This window comes from Sceloporus occidentalis, unplaced genomic scaffold (assembly GCF_023333645.1).
Source record: "Sceloporus occidentalis isolate IW3139 unplaced genomic scaffold, rSceOcc1.0.p SCAF_249, whole genome shotgun sequence".
NCBI classification, from domain to species: Eukaryota; Metazoa; Chordata; class Lepidosauria; order Squamata; family Phrynosomatidae; genus Sceloporus; species Sceloporus occidentalis.
In genome coordinates, this window is record NW_028317229.1 from 364,480 (window position 1) to 385,161 (window position 20,682).

The 20,682-nt window shown below is 42.0% G+C and overlaps 1 protein-coding gene across 1 annotated transcript in view; it reads left to right on the top strand.

Annotated features, from left to right (window-relative positions):
• The window catches only part of LOC149276045 (leptin receptor-like), a 32,849-nt gene extending 12,640 nt beyond the window's left edge, over positions 1–20,209 (top strand). The window contains exons 3-16 of the mRNA XM_089503974.1: positions 5,441–5,586; positions 7,009–7,153; positions 8,432–8,725; positions 9,474–9,591; positions 10,987–11,186; positions 12,391–12,539; positions 13,290–13,443; positions 13,552–13,634; positions 14,364–14,580; positions 16,332–16,514; positions 16,653–16,748; positions 17,828–17,933; positions 19,046–19,121; positions 19,391–20,209. Coding sequence (XP_089360100.1) covers positions 5,441–5,586; positions 7,009–7,153; positions 8,432–8,725; positions 9,474–9,591; positions 10,987–11,186; positions 12,391–12,539; positions 13,290–13,443; positions 13,552–13,634; positions 14,364–14,580; positions 16,332–16,514; positions 16,653–16,748; positions 17,828–17,933; positions 19,046–19,121; positions 19,391–20,209 — 2,786 coding nt within the window. The remainder of the gene's footprint in view (positions 1–5,440; positions 5,587–7,008; positions 7,154–8,431; positions 8,726–9,473; positions 9,592–10,986; positions 11,187–12,390; positions 12,540–13,289; positions 13,444–13,551; positions 13,635–14,363; positions 14,581–16,331; positions 16,515–16,652; positions 16,749–17,827; positions 17,934–19,045; positions 19,122–19,390) is intronic.
• Positions 20,210–20,682: the final 473 nt, after the last annotated feature.

A 20,682-nucleotide genomic window follows, 5' to 3' on the forward strand; every position in this document is an offset into this window, starting at 1 on the left:
GCCCAGAGACTGATGTGGATTCAGCCCCAGCCTTCAAAGAGACGATCCTATAATCTGGCTGGGGCTCTTAATCAGCCAGCACAGCCCTGTCTGCCCAGACGGCACCCGCACTACAGGGGGGATAACACAGGTGGGGGAACCCATTGTATTCTGTAATCCCCTCACCTGATACATCCCCTGTATACTGATGAGATTTGTGATGGGATGGGAGTGATGGGATTTGTGATGGGATGTGGCTGATGGGATTGGGGGTTGGGTTCGGTACACATTGCATTGAGATTGTATATAAATTCTGTGTGTTTGTAATAAAGAGAGTTCTTCTTGGTTTGCTACGAATGGTGGTCTGGATGATCCGGGAATAGCTGAGTGCTATCCGTATGAGGGACTGACTGGTGATTCCTCAGCCCTCAAACAGGGGTACCCAGCCTTGGGTACGGTGACCCTGTAACATTGGTGGCAGCGGTGGGAAGAATCCCACGACTTGGGTGAAATCCAAACCACCAACTGGGATTGCAGACGAGAGACACCAAGAGAGCTCCTGGAGGTTTGTAGCAAAGGAAAGGCTACTCTGATTGCGGACTGCAGAGAGATGGACCGGCACCAGGATGCCCCAGAGGAGAGCCTCGGACTGAGTGCTCTACAAAAGAACATTCTATGGCACCTATCCCTGTTCCCAGGAGGGGCTACATCGGAGCAAGTGACGGCGGTGATTAAAATGTGTCACCAGGAACTGAGCCAGAGTGGGTCTGTATCTCCCAGACTAGGGGAACAGACCCCCAAAATATCATACCAGGATATCCAACCCTTCCGAGAACCAGAGGATGAGACAGACCGGGTTACAGCCGAGGTGTGTGAGCTGGAACACCAGCAATGGCAGTTAGAGTCTGCGCCTGCAGACTGGAGGGATGATTTCTCCCATCCCCACTTTGAAACGTACTGGGCACAGTACTGGACAATGTGGGATATACGAGTTCCACTCCTGGGGGAGAACCCGTTGCCGGAGTGGGAAGATGAATTGAGGGGTCTCATATATGCAGAGCTCGACCTCCAGAGCCGCTACCAGGGATTCTCCCAGCAGTTAGCAGGTGAAGACCACAGCGACCCTCTGATGCTGTATAGCCCCGTCGACCCAGGACTGATATATGATGCCTTCCAATTTGACTCGTCCTTCGGAAGCCCCTGCCAGTACCGCAGGGATACAATCTGGGACAACCGTGCAGAAGTCCTGGTTTATGCTATTCCCCCCGAGCTGGAGGCTGTTATGGATGGCCTGGTCCAAGAGGAATGGCAGCTCGAGAGGGACTATAAAGAATTGCTGCGGAGAGTGGAGCTTCAGGAGTTACAAGGAGACTGGGAGCATGATACTACAACTTGTGGGAGTGGGACCGAGGTCCTCTTCAACTACTCCTCGGCCCCTGCCCTGGCGAGAAGAACCGAGGTCCTCGCCAGCAAAAAGAAGCGGAGGAGGAAGCCAAAAGCTCCGACCCAAGTCCTCACCAACAACCCTGGCTGCTATACCACGGCAGAAGAGATGACTGTCCCCACCGCCCGAGTAAGTGGCACAATCCCCCTCACCAAACCCTTATCTATTCCCGTAGAAGCCAGGGCCCCAGACTGTCCCCCTGATTTCCTGAGTGTCCTGGAAGAAGCCCGGGTCACTGCCCCAGAGGTTCCCTATGAAGTCCCCGGTGACCCGGTAGAGGCACCGTTCCCTAACCTAGCGAGGGCGCCAGAGGGGCTGCCGAGTTCCCTGGGTCCTCTCAGTAGCCTGGCGCAGGCCCTGGTTCCTATCCCTGTGTTCTCCGAAGTGATCCCTGGTTCCCCAAGTGTCCTCCTAGAAGCCCAGGTCACTGTCCCAGAGTGTTCCTCTGACTCTCCCCGTGCCCAGGCAGAGGCACCTGTCCCAGAGAGGAAGATCGAGGGTCTGCTTAACCCTCCCGGTGGTCCAGTATTGGCACCTGTCCCTGCCCCGGAGTATTCCCCTGGGTCCCCTGAGTACCCCGCAGAGCTGCTTAGCTCGCCCAATAACCCTGTAAGGGCACCTGTTCCTGTCCCAGAGTGTCCCCTAGGTCACTCCAGTGTCCCGGTAGAGGCCTCGCTTACTACCTCTACGTGTTTCCCTGGTTCCCCGAGTGCCTCCGGCCCGATCAGCAGGGTTTTCCTTCCATGCAACCACCCTGGCCTGGCAGCTGCCCCAGACTCAGTTCCCAAGACTAGGGAGCAAGAGTCTCCACGTGCCCCTGTTACCCCGGTGAGGGGGATAGCCATGTGCCCCCGGCTGAGCTGGAACCGTCCTCCAATTCAAAGAGGACTACTGACTATCCTTTTGGGCAACCAGGGCCCAGGCCCACCTTCAATGGATGATTCTGACAAAGGGGGCCATGAACTAAGGCCTGCACCTTTGAACTTTGTTCACTCGGACAGCCTGCAGCAGACCCGTGTGGATCTGCCTGGTCTGCCGGACCGTTGGTCAAGGGGGAGATCTGTGACAGGGCCAGGCTAGCTGGCTCATGTGTCATATGAAGTTTAGCCGGGTCACGGAGCGCTTTTGTGTCCGGTTCCGTATACCGTGACCCGGTAATATATTATATTGTGTTTATTGTGTAACCGGCCCAGAGACTGATGTGGATTCAGCCCCAGCCTTCAAAGAGACGATCCTATAATCTGGCTGGGGCTCTTAATCAGCCAGCACAGCCCTGTCTGCCCAGACGGCACCCGCACTACAGGGGGGATAACACAGGTGGGGGAACCCATTGTATTCTGTAATCCCCTCACCTGATACATCCCCTGTATACTGATGGGATTTGTGATGGGATGGGAGTGATGGGATTTGTGATGGGATGTGGCTGATGGGATTGGGGGTTGGGTTCGGTACACATTGCATTGAGATTGTATAAAGTTCTGTGTGTTTGTAATAAAGAGAGGTCTTCTTGGTTTACTGCGAATGGTGGTCTGGATGATCCGTGGATAGCTGAGTGCGATCCGTATGAGGGACTGACTGGTGATTCCTCAGCCCTCAAACAGGGGTACCCAGCCTTGGGTCCGGTGACCCTGTAACAACGGCGGCTCCAGGTCTGCAGATAAAAGAAGTTTATTGGGAAAAAATGAGATAAATCCAGGTTTTTGTCAACACAGACCGTTATTACTGTATACAGCGCTGGGGGCTTATTCTGTATACAGAGCTGGGGGGGTTATTTTACTGTATACAGCGCTGGGGGGTTATATTACTGTATACAGCGCTGGGGGTTATATTACTGTATACAGCGCTGGGGGCTTATTCTGTATACAGAGCTGGGTGCGTTATTCTGTATACAGAGCTGGGGGGGTTATTTTACTGTATACAGCGCTGGGGGGTTATATTACTATATACAGTGCTAGGGGGGTTATATTACTGTATACAGCGCTGGGGGTTATATTACTATATACAGTGCTAGGGGGGTTATATTACTGTATACAGCGCTGGGGGTTATATTACTGTATACAGCGCTGGGGGGTTATATTACTGTATACAGCGCTGGGGGTTATATTACTGTATACAGCGCTGGGGGTTATATAACTGTATACAGCGCTGGGGGTTATATTACTGTATACAGTGCTGGGGGTTATATTACTGTATACAGTGCTGGGGGGTTATATTACTGTATACAGTGCTGGGGGGTTATATTACTGTATACAGTGATGGGGGTTATATTACTGTATACAGTGCTGGGGGTTATATTACTGTATACAGTGCTGGGGGTTATATTACTGTATACAGGGCTGGGGGTTATATTACTGTATACAGCGCTGGGGGTTATATTACTGTATACAGCGCTGGGGTTATATTATTGTATACAGTGCTGGGGGTTATATTACTGTATACAGTGCTGGGGGGTTATATTACTGTATAGAGTGCTGGGGGGTTATATTACTGTATACAGTGCTGGGGGGTTATATTACTGTATACAGTGCTGGGAGTTATATTACTGTATACAGTGCTGGGGGTTATATTACTGTATACAGTGCTGGGGGGTTATATTACTGTATACAGTGCTGGGGGTTATATTACTGTATACAGTGCTGGGGGGTTATATTACTGTATACAGTGCTGGGAGTTATATTACTGTATACAGTGCTGGGGGTTATATTACTGTATACAGTGCTGGGGGGTTATATTACTGTATACAGTGCTGGGGGGTTATATTACTGTATACAGTGCTGGGAGTTATATTACTGTATACAGTGCTGGGGGTTATATTACTGTATACAGTGCTGGGGGGTTATATTACTGTATACAGTGCTGGGGGGTTATATTACTGTATACAGTGATGGGGGTTATATTACTGTATACAGTGCTGGGGGTTATATTACTGTATACAGGGCTGGGGGTTATATTACTGTATACAGCGCTGGGGGTTATATTACTGTATACAGTGCTGGGGGGTTATTACTGTATACAGTGCTGGGGGGGGTTATTCTGTATACAGAGCTGGGCGTTAGCATTGGATGGAATATTCAGTTTGACAATCACAGTCCATCAGAATTTAGAGCTCTAAATGAAAGACATTCATTGGGAATTGACTTTGGCCGGCAAGCAGTTAAGCAGAGTTTTCATTTATATGTTAAAGATCTTTCTCTCAGCGGTGTTGGTACTGATTTTAATTGGACTGTTTATTTTCGGCACGTATGGGTCTCATGACTAACGCAGCCGAGCGGCATTGATAAATATCACCATTTGGATTAATTGCCTCTTTAGTTGCGTTAACCTCCGGGTCAGATATTTAATGCCGTCTTTAACGGATGTCACATAATGAGTCGCAAATGGGTACCAAGCAGGAGAAATACACCCAGAACACGTATCAACCCCCCCCCCCAGGAAGATCAATCACCCCCTCTGGTTATCATTCACGTCTAATTATATGCTGATCGGGGTCTGCCTGTCTCTAAAGCTGCTGTTCCACTTGGGGGCCTCATCAGATAAATGCTTTATCATGTACAGAAACATTCATGAAACCGGCCATTATATTCTTCTCAACGCTCCCTGCCACTTAAAAAAACAAATACATTAAAAGCTTTCTTGAGAACCTGGAGCTGCTTAGCAATAGAGAAACTACAGAAAAACTATTTAACATAGTTACAAGAGTAGGACATAATAATTAAAGTATTTTGGAAAGATGGGGGCAAATGTCTGGGTGGAACAGCACCTTTAAAGAGAACAATTTATGTACAGAACTTTTTGCCTGGTGAATAAGTGGATCAGCCCCCCAGCAGAGGTGGTAGAGGGTAATACAGCGAGGAGATTAAACATGTATGGGATAGACATTCGGCTCCTGAATCTAAGACGAGACCAACGACTGATTAAGGTTTGAGTCTTTACAGCACACTAGATGGGCTGGATGGGGGCCGGTTCATTTCAATTTATACTAATTTAAGGGGAAATGTTTGTTTTTTTCATCCACAGTCAAACCTGATCCACCAGAAACGATAAAAATGGAAATAACAGAACGAGGGGCTTTGAAGGTGGTCTGGTCCAAACCAAGCTCAGCATCTTCTGAGCTTCAGTATCAAGTGAGACATTTTGTGAATTCATCAGGAAAAAGCACAGAGGTAACAAATAAATGAAAAATAACGAATGTTCTGCTGTAACGGAGATCCGATGTTATTGGGAGGACATCCCGTCTTGTGATTTAAACCGACGCGCTAATCGCTGGGCTCTGCGGGCTTTCGATAAGGGGGGGGGAAACGTGCGTTCGGTGCAACGAGTAGCCTTCCAATTATACCACCGTTCGGTTAAAACATGTATCTTTGTACGGCTTTCAGCCACGTTAATTAATTTTAGCAATTAAAATACAAAGCTCAGCCTCTGAGTCATAAAATAATTAACAATGATTTAGAAACCTTTTTTTTTTTTTTTTAAAGATGTGCAACAAACAATAAATTCGAGAAAAATAGAATTTTGATGGAAACATTTAAATACATAAAGGGATTACAGGAGCGGAGTTTATTTCAATGGTCTTTAGACCAGAATCTAACACTAGAGGGTCAGAGGCTTAGGTGGAATGGAAGGAAGTTTTACTTTACTGAGAGGGTGGTAGATAAGTGGAACAGCCTCCCAACAGAGGTGGTAGAGGATAATGCATGGGATAGTCCTTACAGCGGGAAAAACAGGCGACTATATGGGGCCGGCGAGTACTGTGTTTCTTGTTTTATAAATTATATATTTTATATATTTAAAAATATTTTCATATATTTTATTTTCTTATATATATATATATATATATATATTTTATTTTTTTTTATTTTTTTTTCCTTATGTAATCTGCCAATCGAAAAGTGCATTGACCGACATTCTTTCCTACAAAAAAACTATTTTAGATCATCAGTCTAGGGAAAATATTTAACAATCAGCTTTAGTTCTAGCCTAACCCGTAGAGCTTGCCATGAAAAGGTTCCGCGTAATGATGCCATGAAACGCAAAGATCTGGCGCTGGACAGCAGAAACTTTCCATGAATTCAGAGCAAATTTGCCCCCAAAAATAATTCTGTTTTGCGCAGGAATTAAACAGCGGTTATACCCGCCGGTGATTAGAAAGTATGATGTCACTTTAAGGCCAGTGGCCAACGGCTCGCAGATCCAGCTGCCGGGCAAATCCAGCCGCTGGCCGCACATTGCTGCACCAGTTAGCGAGTCCGCGCCTGAATAAGAGTTTCTACGTACGAAATAGCCTGAAGTAATTGAATATATTAATCCTTAAAATATTGATGAAAAAAAAAGTATAGCTTAAAAATGAGTCTTAATTTCTAATACTAAATTAATAATTATACTAAATCCACAAAAATGATTCAATTCATTCTATTTAATATAGAAATGTGTATAATCTATATAAAGGCTAATAAAGACATATTGTTGCAAATCATTTATTTTTAGGTATTTTCCATGGTTACCGCATCGACAAAATCTGTGTTTTTATTCGACACGATTATTTTTGAAATCCAGTATTTTTACGAGATGTTTGTTTCTGTGCCTAGGTTTACCTTCTCAGCAGAGAAACATCGGTCACCATTTCGGAAATCCTTCCGTGCGCTGTAGTTTTAGCTGAGGTGCGTTGCAAAATTCTTCAAGGATCCGGGGTCTGGAGCGAATGGAGCCGACCGGGGGTGTTCGATACACGAGGTCAGTGCTTTAAAATGAATAAGAGGGCGGTGGATAGGCGGAACAGCCTTCCAGCAGAAGTGGTAGAGGGTAATACAGTGAGCGTATTAAACATGCATGGGATAGACATACAGCTCCTGAGTCTAAGATGAAACCAACGACTGATTAAAGTTTGAGTCTTTACAGCAGGAGAAAACTAGACGGGGGCCGAATGGGGCCGACCTGCTATCTCTGCTAGAACGCAGCCATTCCCCATCCTCTCCCTTCTCTTTATTGATTGCACGTTGTCGAGAGATACGGTATCTTATCTAGACGGATCGCCAAAGACTGGAGGTATCATCGAAACCAAAGAAATTCGCCTACATTTGTCTAAATTATGATCAGGACCCTCTGTAAACATAATGGGGTCTGGAGAAACCTTTACATTGTCCTCTTGTGGGTCTCCCAGCCCAATCATTCCAGCTTCAGAGTTTGGTGGTGAGTGCGTGGAGGTCGTCGGTCAGTTGCCGGCACAGACCTCCCCACCTCCTTCTTAGCGCTACCTGATGCCAGGCTGGCGATATGACATCATACATTGACGCTCTACAAGAGCCGACGGTGGACAGACCTCGAGGAAGAAGCATTTACCTCCAGACTATGGTGGACATTGAGGGAGCCCAAGAGGCGGCTGCCCATTCCACCACAGGATGGCCCTGATTGGCGTCAAATCTATTTTTTCTATTTTTATTTTTTTATTTATTTATTTTTTAACAAAACATACAACACATAAAATACATTCTTAATTCATCTTAATAGAATTATAATTGTCGCAGTACAGACATAACCCACAAACATAAAACACAAAGGGAGGAAAGAGAAAGAAAACTAAATATAAAAATATAAATAAAATTAAACAAAAAAAACCCCAAAATAAACAAATAAATCAAAAATTAAAATTAAACAAAAAAAAAACAACAATAAATAAATAAATAAATAAAAATAAATAAAATAAAAAAAAATAAAAAAATAAGACTATGGGGGTCTGTGGGGTATTCGGTCGGATGCTTCTTTCTTTTATAGTTATTTTCATATGGATCACTATAATATTCTTTTAATATCCTTTTACATTATGTACTGTTTTGGTTTATTTTCTTATTTCTTTTATTATTCTCTTATATAGGTTATCTTGTTCCAATCATTTTTATATATTTTATTTTCCATAAAACCTTTTGTCCATCGGTCCTCCAGGTTCTTCTTTTCACCGACATGAAACCCTTCGATATATAATTATATCTTTTTTTTTTCTCTTCCACCATGCAGATATTTTGTATTCTCCCCAGAAAGTCCTGGCCAGCGCCGGATCCAACGTTTCAGTCTATTGTATCTACTGCAACCAAAACAGGAACGTTCCGTCCAAAGACATGAAGTGGTGGTTTAATTTGGCCAAGAAAGTCCCCGCTGAGCAGTACTCCGCCGTCGGCGATTACGTCGGCAAAGTCACGTTACTCAACCTCAACACCTCCAAACCAAAGGGCAAGTTTAACTACGATGTGTTACATTGTTGCATCCAGAACAACCAGTGCCATCACCGCTACGCGGAAATCCACGTTCTAGGTAACTTTGGTTTTATTCGCTCTTCTCTCCTAAAAGCATAAAGGCTTCAGATTTTGGGTGGAAAATATATATATTTTCTAATTCTTCTTCTTACGTTGATGGTCTGCCGGAGGTGGTAAATATTAATTTTATTTTAATGTATATACGGTATTTTTTAAATGTATACATTTTGTTGTCTTCTCGACAGACGTTGACATGTTAACAAAAAACCCCAAAAATTTGATTATTATTAAAAACTGATTCCAATGCAAAGTTTTAAAAGTGATCTTGTCTCCATAGTAACCGAATGCAATGGTCCAATCAGCAGGGATATTTCATCGGTTGCTATGGTGATACATTTGACAATCACCAGAATAATTTTGTTATTCAAAACTTACTCCGGGAATGGCTGTTGGGAAAAAAAAAACCTGATCCTCAAGCTTGACTATTTTTTTTATTTACTTTTTTAAAACTTTTAAAAAAAAATTAAGAATTTTTTTTTTGTACAAGGGTAAGAAAATGGGCTTTTTCTTACAGAAAGGTTTTATGAAATATTTTCTTAATGGCTAATAAAGACGAAGTGTCTCTATAAATCACGCAAAATTATAACAAAAGAAAAATATAATAAATAAAAACTATATTAAAAATAAAAATAAATAAAAATAATAAATAAATGATAATTGTATAAATAAAAATTGAATTGAAGGATTTGTATTATTTTATTATCGTCTTATTACTTTTTATAACACAGTTTTATCTTATTGTTAAGACACCAACATCAGCATCGCGTGTGAAACCGACGGGAGACAAACCACCATGACCTGTCGGTGGAGCACAAAGCAGATTCCTTCACTTCAGGGAAGTTCCTTTGAGTTCAAATTCTACAGGTGAGAAAATTCTACAGGACGGGAGAAATTCACCTATTTCTGATATGTTGCCTCGACATTCAAACCATACATTATACAGCGTGGCCCTTCCTGCCAGCTCACTGGTGTCGGCCCTTCATAAGGGCCAGGCAGTCAAGATCTAGTGGCTGGATGTGCTTAGCGTGTTACTGTATACAGCGCTGGGGGTTATATTACTGTATACAGCGCTGGGGGTTATATTACTGTATACAGTGCTGGGGGTTATATTACTGTATACAGCGCTGGGGGGTTATATTACTGTATACAGCGCTGGGGGTTATATTACTGTATACAGCGCTGGGGGTTATATTACTGTATACAGCACTGGGGGGTTATATAACTGTATACAGCGCTGGGGGTTATATTACTGTATACAGCGCTGGGGGTTATATTACTGTATACAGCGCTGGGGGTTATATTACTGTATACAGCACTGGGGGGTTATATTACTGTATACAGCGCTGGGGGTTATATTACTGTATACAGCGCTGGGGGTTATATTACTGTATACAGCGCTGGGGGTTATATTACTGTATACAGCGCTGGGGGTTATATTACTGTATACAGCGCTGGGGGTTATATTACTGTATACAGCGCTGGGGGTTATATTACTGTATACAGTGCTGGGGGTTATATTACTGTATACAGTGCTGGGGGGTATATTACTGTATACAGCGCTGGGGGTTATATTACTGTATACAGCGCTGGGGGGTATATAACTGTATACAGCGCTGGGGGGTTATATTACTGTATACAGCGCTGGGGGTTATATTACTGTATACAGTGCTGGGGGTTATATTACTGTATACAGTGCTGGGGGTTATATTACTGTATACAGCGCTGGGGGGTATATTACTGTATACAGCGCTGGGGGGTATATTACTGTATACAGCGCTGGGGGTTATTATTTCCCCTTTAAATTATATAATGAATTAAATAAACCAGATTCATATTAAAGTGTTGTTGTTAGGCATTAGAATGATTGCACAATTAATGATGTCATGAAAAAGTCACACGAAGAATTCCACAAGGTATCCATTACTGAATAGAAAATGAATTACCGTATTTGCTTGATGATAAGACGAGGTTTTTTTCAGAGCAAATGCCAGCTGCAACAGATTTACAGAGAAACAGATCGTCCCCTTTCGGCCCCCGTCTAGTCGCCCGTTTTTCGTGCTGTAAAGACTCAAACCTTAATCAGTCATTGGTCTCGTCTTAGATTCAGGAGCCGTATGTCTATCCCATGCATGTTTAATCCCCTCACTGGATTACCCTCTACCACTTCTGCTGGGAGGCTGTTCCACTTATCTACCACCGTCTCAGTAATGTATTTATTACCTTTACCAAATATTTGACTCGTTATTTTCTTTGTTGTAGGAACAAAGTTTATTGCTCAAAGACAGACAGAGTGCGGAACGCGTCCACCTTAGCGGATTGTCAAAAACAGAGGGACGGCTCCTTCCAATGTGTATTTCAATCCATTTATATCCTGTCCGGTTACACGATGTGGATTGAGATTAAGCACCCGCTGGGAACCCTCTTTACCCCTCCGCAGTGCGTTCTGCCTATAGATGTCGGTAAGTAACCTATTTTGGCCCCCGTCTAGTCGCCCGTTTCTCCGACTGTAAAGACTCAAACCTTAATCAGTCGTTGGTCTCGTCTTAGATTCAGGAGCCGTATGTCTATCCCATGCACGTTTAACTCCCCTCACTGTATTACCCTCTACCACTTCTGCTGGGAGGCTGTTCCACTTATCTACCACCCTCTCAGTAAAGTAAAACTTCCTTACATTCCATCTAACGCACTTCTTTTTTGTTTTCTTTCGTTATTTATATATTTTAAAACTAACATGGAATGGAAAATTACATTTGCCCTGCTAGGTTTTTTTTTTGTATCAGAATAATTTGTAAATATTTGAAATCACGAAATCTATATAAACTTTTGCATTATTGAAAATATCTCAGCCAGTTCCGCTTCCATATTCATTACCTGTATTTTAAGGCAAAACGGGATCATTTCAGAGCAGCGTGGTTACGACGCTCTCCGAGGCAGCTATTATCTGTAATATCATTTGAACAAAATGTTCTTTGAGCTGCGAGTAATAATCAGAGAGGTTTTTATAATGCACTGAAAAGCATTTCTATACAGATGAGGTAGAAGAACATTAATGGATCATTGTTTAGTTCCATGGTACAAACAGCACCTTGTATTTGTGCACAGAGATAATGGAGAAGTGGATCAGGCTCCCAGCAGAAGTGGTAGAGGGTAATACAGTGAGGGTATTAAACATGCATGGGATAGACATACGGCTCCTGAATCTAAGACGAGACCAACGACTGATTAAGGTTTGAGTCTTTACAGCAGGAGAAACGGGCGACTAGACGGGGGCCGGATGGGGCCGATCTGCTGGTAAATTCTACCTTATTTCATAATGTTTCTGCCCAGTTTATTAATACGCATTCCACGCTCGCGCACTCATATACTTGACCACTAGGTGGCAGCACACCAGGGGTACTGAGCATATACAGGGAGAAGGCTCTAATACACCCAGGTCCTAGATTGTCAGCTTGCGAGCTGAGCCATCTTTCCCTAATGTATTGGCTCGTCTTAGTCTGCCAGTTCTAGTTTTGTCAGACCCTTTGAACGTAGGGACTGCAAGAGGAGCTGTAGGAATTGTTGGCGGCTATAGACCTGATATCTACTGATACTAAACTGCATTAAAATCCATATTAATGAAATGTAAACTTTATGGGGTTTTTTTTGTTATCTGTTTGGATTTAGTAAAACCTTTGGCTCCGTCGGGCGTGGAGGCTCAGATTACCGAGGGCACCGGGGATTTACGAGTCAGCTGGAAAAGGCCTCCCCTCCCAGCCTATGAGCTCCGGTACCAGCTCCGGTACCGCCAAGAAACCCAAGACACCACCTGGAAGGTATTATTATTATTGTTATTTGTTATTGTTATTATTATTATTTATGTATTATTATTTATTATTATTATTATTTATGTATTATTATTAATTATATTTTTTGTTATTTGTTAATTATTATGATTTATTGTTATTATTATGATTTGTTATTATTATTAATATTATTATTATTATTATTATTTGTATTGTTCATTGTTATTATTAATATTGTAATGTATATATTGTTATTATTATTATTGTTTTTATTATCGCTATACTATACATTTTCCTTAATTAATCTCCAACAATTATTATTATTTATTGATTTATATAGCTCCATCATATTCCGTGGTGCTGTACAATGGCCTCGATTGATATTTGGATTATGATGGATTTTCACTCATTTGTGGGGCCCAAAACACAATAAAATGGGCATTACTGTATTTGATCTTTTTTGTACTGGGCATTAATTCACAATATTCAAAAATAGATTTTAAAGCAAAATTCAGATCAGGAACGCTCAGGTTGGGGGTCTAACAAGACCACTGTGGGCATGTGTGGAAAGCGATCCCATAGATTTCAATGGGGGGCACTTTCCTGCCACTGATTGGCTGCTTTAATGGTGTGAAACTTCAGATCACGGAGGGGGTGGGAAGCTGCAGCCCCGCAGCTGCAGCTTCTATCTAACATACATACATTTTTTTTAACCTTGAACAATGTATCTGAAAGTTCCGCTCCGGAACTTCTAAAGTTACGGATCCTTTCTCCTTCCAGGTGATGGATATTTCTAGAAATGAATTTGCCGACATACAGGTAGCGGAGCCCTGCCTGACATACAGCGTCCAGGTGCGCTGCAGGCGGAGAGACCACAGCGGATTTTGGGGAGATTGGAGTAACCGCGTTCATACATCTTTAAAAGACATCCGAGGTGTGACATTCTCCCCAAACCTACCAACATACCGGCATGTAGAGAAATATATATATTTTTAAAAACATGTTCTCATGGGTAATTAAAATAATAATAATACTTTTTCAGCTCCTTTAAAGGGACCGGATTTTTGGAGAATCGTACCAAATAATCCAATACAAAAAGGAGACAATATCACTCTGATCTGGCAGGTAAAACTTTTCAGACTTTGCTTTGACGTCGTAGTTTAATCCAAATATTATTATTCTGTATATATGATTTGTGCCTCATGCTTGGAATACAATAATAACTAAGGCTGAGGATAATAGGAGTTGTACCATGACAGGGCAGGGATAGCCAACAGCAGTCATTTTTAACCAGTCCTTGTTGCTCAGGCTGCCTGTGGATTATGGGAATTGCTGTTAACTACATCGGCTTTAGACAGCCAAAGATGATTCACCCCTACGTTGCTTTCGTAATGACTCCTATTTCAGGTCTTTTAAAAACAATAAAAAAAAAAAAAAGTTTAAAATAGTGACATATATGTAATTATTATTATTATTTTATATTATAATTATTATTAGTATTTTATTTTTATTATTATTAGTATTTTATTTTTTATTGTTATGATTTTATATAATTATTTTATGTTTTTATTATTATTATTATTATTTTATATTATAATTATTATTAGTATTTTATTTTTATTATTATTTTATTTTTTATTGTTATTATTTTATATTATTATTTTATGTTTTTATTATTATTATTTTATATTATAATTATTATTAGTATTGTATTTTAATTTTATTATTATTTTATATTATTATTTTATTATTTTTAATTCTTTACACGTTTTTGCACTTATTTATGTTTTCTGTTACCTTTTTGCTTTTATTTAAATCATTTTCTTTGTTCACCCTTTTTTTTCTTTTTTTTAGCCTGTAGGGAAGGAACTCTCGTTATGTAGCATCAGAGGATACAAGATTTTTCATCAGGTCGCGAAAAACGTGAGCTGGACCGAATATTTAGGAAACGTCACAAGATACACCTTTCATTTACTGGACGACGTCCATACGGTGACCGTCCTCGCAATCAACTCCCTCGGCTGCTCCGTGATCAACAGCAATTTAACGTTTTCGCAGGAAATGAGCGCAGGTAACGAGCCTATTTACCCAGACGTCATCTTTCTTCTACGTCGCGAGGGGCGGCCGTAATGGCCGATTATAAGCCTCTTAGCCAATATTTTCTCTTTATTTTCTTTTGTTACTCAACTCGGCAAAGAGGAGTAATTTGGGAAAATAATACTCCCGACATACTCTCATTTTCCGTATACGTATCATTAATGTAATGTTCTCTCTCTCTTGTATAATTCGGGGGCGTCTGTGGTTTTAAACATATTTATAGTGCATAAAGGGTTAAATATTTATCGCTGGCACTTAAAGGGTTAATTCATTTTGACTCCTTACAATAAAAAAAATGGATTCTAATCAATAGGAAAATGTAACTTTTTAACTTTTGGTTACATTTATTTTGACGAGTTATAAAATGTACACCATATTTCTGTTTGTGCATAAACCCCTGTATACAATAATAACCCCCCCCAGCGCTGTATACAATAATAACCCCCCCAGCGCTGTATACAATAATAACCCCCCAGCGCTGTATACAGTAATATAACCCCCAGCGCTGTATACAGTAATATAACCCCCAGCGCTGTATACAGTAATATAACCCCCAGCACTGTATACAGTAATATAACCCCCCAGCGCTGTATACAGTAATATAACCCCCAGCGCTGTATACAGTAATATAACTCCCAGCACTGTATACAGTAATATAACCCCCCAGCGCTGTATACAGTAATATAACCCCCAGCGCTGTATACAGTAATATAACCCCCAGCACTGTATACAGTAATATAACCCCCCAGCGCTGTATACAGTAATAAAACCCCCAGCACTGTATACAGTAATATAACCCCCACAGCTGTATACAGTAATATAAACCCCCAGCGCTGTATACAGTATTATAACCCCCCAGCGCTGTATACAGTAATATAACCCCCCAGCACTGTATACAGTAATATAACCCCCAGCGCTGTATACAGTAATATAACCCCCAGCGCCGTATACGGTAATATAACCCCCAGCGCTGTATACAATAATAACCCCCCCAGCGCTGTATACAATAATAACCGCCCCAGCGCTGTATACAATAATAACCCCCCAGCGCTGTATACAGTAATATAACCCCCCAGCGCTGTATACAGTAATATAACCCCAGCGCTGTATACAGTAATATAACCCCCCAGCACTGTATACAGTAATATAACCCCCAGCGCTGTATACAGTAATATAACCCCCCAGCGCTGTATACAGTAATATAACCCCCAGCGCTGTATACAGTAATATAACCCCCCAGCGCTGTATACAGTAATATAACCCCCCAGCGCTGTATACAGTAATATAACCCCCAGCGCTGTATACAGTAATATAACCCCAGCGCTGTATACAGTAATATAACCCCCCAGCACTGTATACAGTAATATAACCCCCAGCGCTGTATACAGTAATATAACCCCCCAGCGCTGTATACAGTAATATAACCCCCAGCGCTGTATACAGTAATATAACCCCCCAGCGCTGTATACAGTAATATAACCCCCAGCGCTGTATACAGTAATATAACCCCCAGCGCTGTATATAATATATATAGTATAATTTCGGTCGGTCGGTATTGTTCCCCACAGGCAGTATGATAAGGAGTCGGGGGGTTTAGTAGATCGGGGGTCAGATAACAGAGCGAGAATCATACAAACGGCTGATATGCGGCTGCCTGAAAATATTATATTATGGGGCAAAAACTATGGGGTAAAGCAGACACTTATTTCCATTCTTCCTCCCCAGTGCGTTCTGTGCACTCGTTCCGCGTGTATTTTATAAACAGCAGTTGTGTGGCTGCCGTGTGGAAGTTGCTGCCGGTGGCGTACGGTCTTTCGGGATTCGTCATTGAATGGAGGAACCTGCGAGATGAAGGCCGTGTGCGGTGGATTCCGGTTCCATCGAATGTCAGCAGATATTATATTGAAGGTGAGAACATTTCTGCCATTACCGTTTAGAGCTTTATTCACTAAACACTGTAGTAGGAAGTGAGTTCCGTTGAAACCAAAACATTTTTTTCTCCCAGTTTCTGCCATTAAGTGAAACGTTTGAATCTTTGACTTGCAGGCAGTTTTTACGCCATTGAGAAATATCAGTTCCGTCTGTACCCGGTGTCCCCAGAAGGGATCGGCAGCCCCGGGGTCACGGAGGAATTCACCAAAGGTGAGTAAATCCATTGGATGTGTCCGGTTATTTTTCTACAGGTCCTACACACTTCTAGGCCATGCCTCCTAACTGTCCCGCTTTGCGCAGGACAGTCCTGATTTTGCCACTCTACCCTGCTATTCCGCCAAGCTCTACCTCGGTCCTGCATACTGAGCATGTGCAGAATTGTGAGCATGCTCAGTAGCGCTACCTCCCAAGCCCCGCCCCCGGCACCAATAATGCCTGCGGTGCTTATTACAGTCCCTACATTCAAAGATCCTGACAAAACCAGAACTGAACGACTAAGACAACCCGATACATTAAGAAAAGAGGGCCCGGCTCGCAGGAGCTTACAATCTAGAGGTGCTGTGTTGCCCCCCCAAAAAATGCATTAGTTTCTCTTTTAAAATATTACTGGTATTCGCTGTCGTATTAGGGAATAAGGAAATAAAACATATTAAATTGTCATTCTTTTAGCCACATAAACACCCGTTTTTTTATTTTTAGTTTCTATGGAAACAACCTATCAGTACCTGCTTTTGTGTCACATGACAATTAAGAGTTCCCTAGCAAAATTCTGAACCCGAGAAAATTTTCCATGAATGAAGAATTATTTATTAAAGGGGTTTGGGTATTAAACGGTACCAAGAATTATGTTGTTTTTTTTTTGTTTTTACTTAAAAGTGTTAAATTCTGAAGCCTAGATGGAACAGCCAGATTTTAACCAGATTCTAAAGCAAAATATTTGGCTTTGCCACTCGGTGACAAAAATCTGCTATTTATTTTTTTTTATAGAAAATAGAGAAATATATTTGGTAAACTTGCCGTCCTGATTTTTCCCTTTTCCCCCCCGTTTTTTTCTCATGCATTATGCATTCAGTGGTAATAAATACAGCCTGCGGGGATCATGAATGTGCGATCCCTTCTCTCTCTCTAATCCACGAGGATCCTCATGGCATTCATTTGTCAAATGAGTTTTGTATTTTGATAAAAACACGACGTGCTTCGAATTAAATTCAGATTCACTCAGAAAAATACATTTCCTCTTTTCTTTAATTATTTGGATTATATTGTGATATTTATTTCCTTGTCCGCAGCGGATCTCGACGAAGCCCAGAACGATAAAGGAGTTTATGTCATCTTACCAATAATCATTTTATCGTCTCTCCTGCTGCTGGGGGCGCTTATGGTTTCGCACCAAAGGTACCCCTTCCACGCGTTATTTAATAAAGAACATTAGAATTTTCATTTCAGATAATATATTGTGGTATAGAGGGTTTTTTATGCTCTACTTGCCGTATTCTATTAAAGGGAAAGCAAATATTTTTGGAATAGCCTTTATTACTTTGTAAAACAAGGGAGCTTATTACCTAAACGGTGCTCAATGCTTGCTGTGTGAATAACGCACAAGCGTATAGATCAAGAGCAAAATATATATATATATATATAGTACCGTTCAAAAGTTTGGGGTCACTCATCTGTTTTAATGGAAAACAAGGACATTTCTGGCTGTAACATAATTACAAAAGGGTTTTCTAACCATCAATTATCCTTTTATACTTAAACTTGGATCAGCGAACACAACGTGCCAATGGAACACAGGAGTGATGGGAGTGATAAAGGGCCAATGGAACACAGAAGTGATGGGAGTGATAAAGGGCCATTGGAACACAGGAGTGATGGGAGTGATAAAGGGCCACTGGAACACAGGAGTGATGGGAGTGATAAAGGGTCATTGGAACACAGGAGTGATGGGAGTGATAAAGGGTCATTGGAACACAGGAGTGATGGGAGTGATAAAGGGCCATTGGAACACAGGAGTGATGGGAGTGATAAAGGGCCACTGGAACACAGGAGTGATGGGAGTGATAAAGGGTCATTGGAACACAGGAGTGATGGGAGTGATGAAGGGCCACTGGAACACAGGAGTGATGGGAGTGATAAAGGGCCATTGGAACACAGGAGTGATGGGAGTGATAAAGGGCCTCTGTACGCCTATGAAGAGATTCCATTCAAAATCAGCCGTTTCCAGCTACAATAGTCATTTATAACATTAACCCCGTCTGCGCTGGATTTCTGATCCATTTCATGTTATTGTAATGGACAAAATGTGACCCCAAACTTTTGAACTATATATACGGTATATATATATATATATATATATATATATATATATATATATATATATGTTTTTTTGTAACTGTGGGCATCGTTAGATAGGTGAGACAGAATGGAGAATTCTATTTACATCATTAAATGGGTTAAATTGCAAAGTATTTGAATTGTTCAAATTTGTCTTTAAATTCTTATTTCAGAATGAAAAAAATGTTCTGGAAAGATGTTCCGAATCCTAAATATTGTTCTTGGGCGCAAGGCGTCAACTTCCAAAAGGTTAGTTTCTATACGTAACCAATTTCTCTATGTTTTCATGTAACATGGTGCTACCTGGGGCACCAGAGCCAACTTTTTCTTTCTAATTACCGTATTATTATTATTATTATTATTATTATTATTATTATTATACTCTATTTTGATATTTTTAAAAAAACTGAACCCAGAACCCCCAAAATCCTCTGTTTTATACTCATTCTCGTTGTACTTCTCCCGGTATTTCTGTTACGAAAGAGCTTGCTAAGAGTAACGCCTGTTGTTTTGTCCAGCCAGATACTCTAGAAAACCTTTTTATCAAACACCACGAACGCCTGCCGCCCACTTCTTCTCTCCTCATGGAACCCGAAGCCGCTTTTGAAAACCTGTTCATAGACAAGGCTCTCCGAAAGGAGGTCACCGACGGCGGGTCCATCCTCAACGGCTTCCTCTCTTCGTCCGAAGACCCCGACTGCGACTCGGCGTGCGCCACGAGCCATTTTGGCAGCAGCTGCGTTTACCAAGATGGCGTCAACGAAACGGACTACCGGGTCAGCTCGTGCCAATCCAGCGTCCAGTACGCAACGGTGATCACCAACCCTCCACCCAACAGCAGACACATGGATGACAGGAAAGCGAGCGTCAGCTCTTTGGACGGATGCTTTCTGGGAAATAAGACCATAGTTATTGGGAATCTAAGGGAAGACAAACAATGTATCATTCTGACGGGATTGGAACCAAAACCACCCAACAAACGGTCCTCCAACTCAACCGTTTCTTCTGAAGGCTTCTCGGAACCTTCGGATCACGACGGAAACTTCACGGATTTCGCGGCCACGGAGCAAGAACTTTATTACCTCGGTCTTGGTTCTCAAAGCGATCCAGATAACTATTTCTCGGAAGATTCTTTAGCGACGTTTCCCTTCCAGGAAAATTTCCCCTATAAAGAGATTGGCTTTGTGAAGGACAAATCTTATGACTTCCTCGATGACAAGTACGACGCCGTCGGATCCACTAAGAAGGATCTGTTATCTTACATGCCGCAGTTTCAGCCTCATCGTCCTCTGCTTCAAGGGACAAATAAAACAGACGTTTATGATCTGTGCACATGAAGCATTTGCCGCGGGGAAGGAGAAGAAGAAGAAGTGTTAGCTCTGTTGTCACAAAATTCTAATGCATTAAAGGCATGCAGTGGGGATATACTGAGCAGATGACTGGAGAACCAGGAGTTACATACAGTAAGGAGGTCATCTGATGGAAATTGGGGGGGGGGGGGGAGTGCATTTTGTGATAAAAGGGACATTCCTTTGACTTATAGTCATAACATTTTGTTTTAAGTTATAAATGAGGAGGGGTCAGGGGCATAACTAGAAATCACACGGGGTGCAAAAATTGCCCCTGGTCCCCTCTGACTTCATGTCCCACAGTGCCAGTTTGCCAACAAACAGTTTGTCAGTGCCAACTTTGTCTCCAAACAGCTTCTCGGTGCCATTTAACAGCCAAACAGCTTGTCTGTGCCATCTTAGCCCCCAGTGTGCCATATTTGTCGCCAGCTTGGGATTTACGTAACCTAACCTAACCAAGT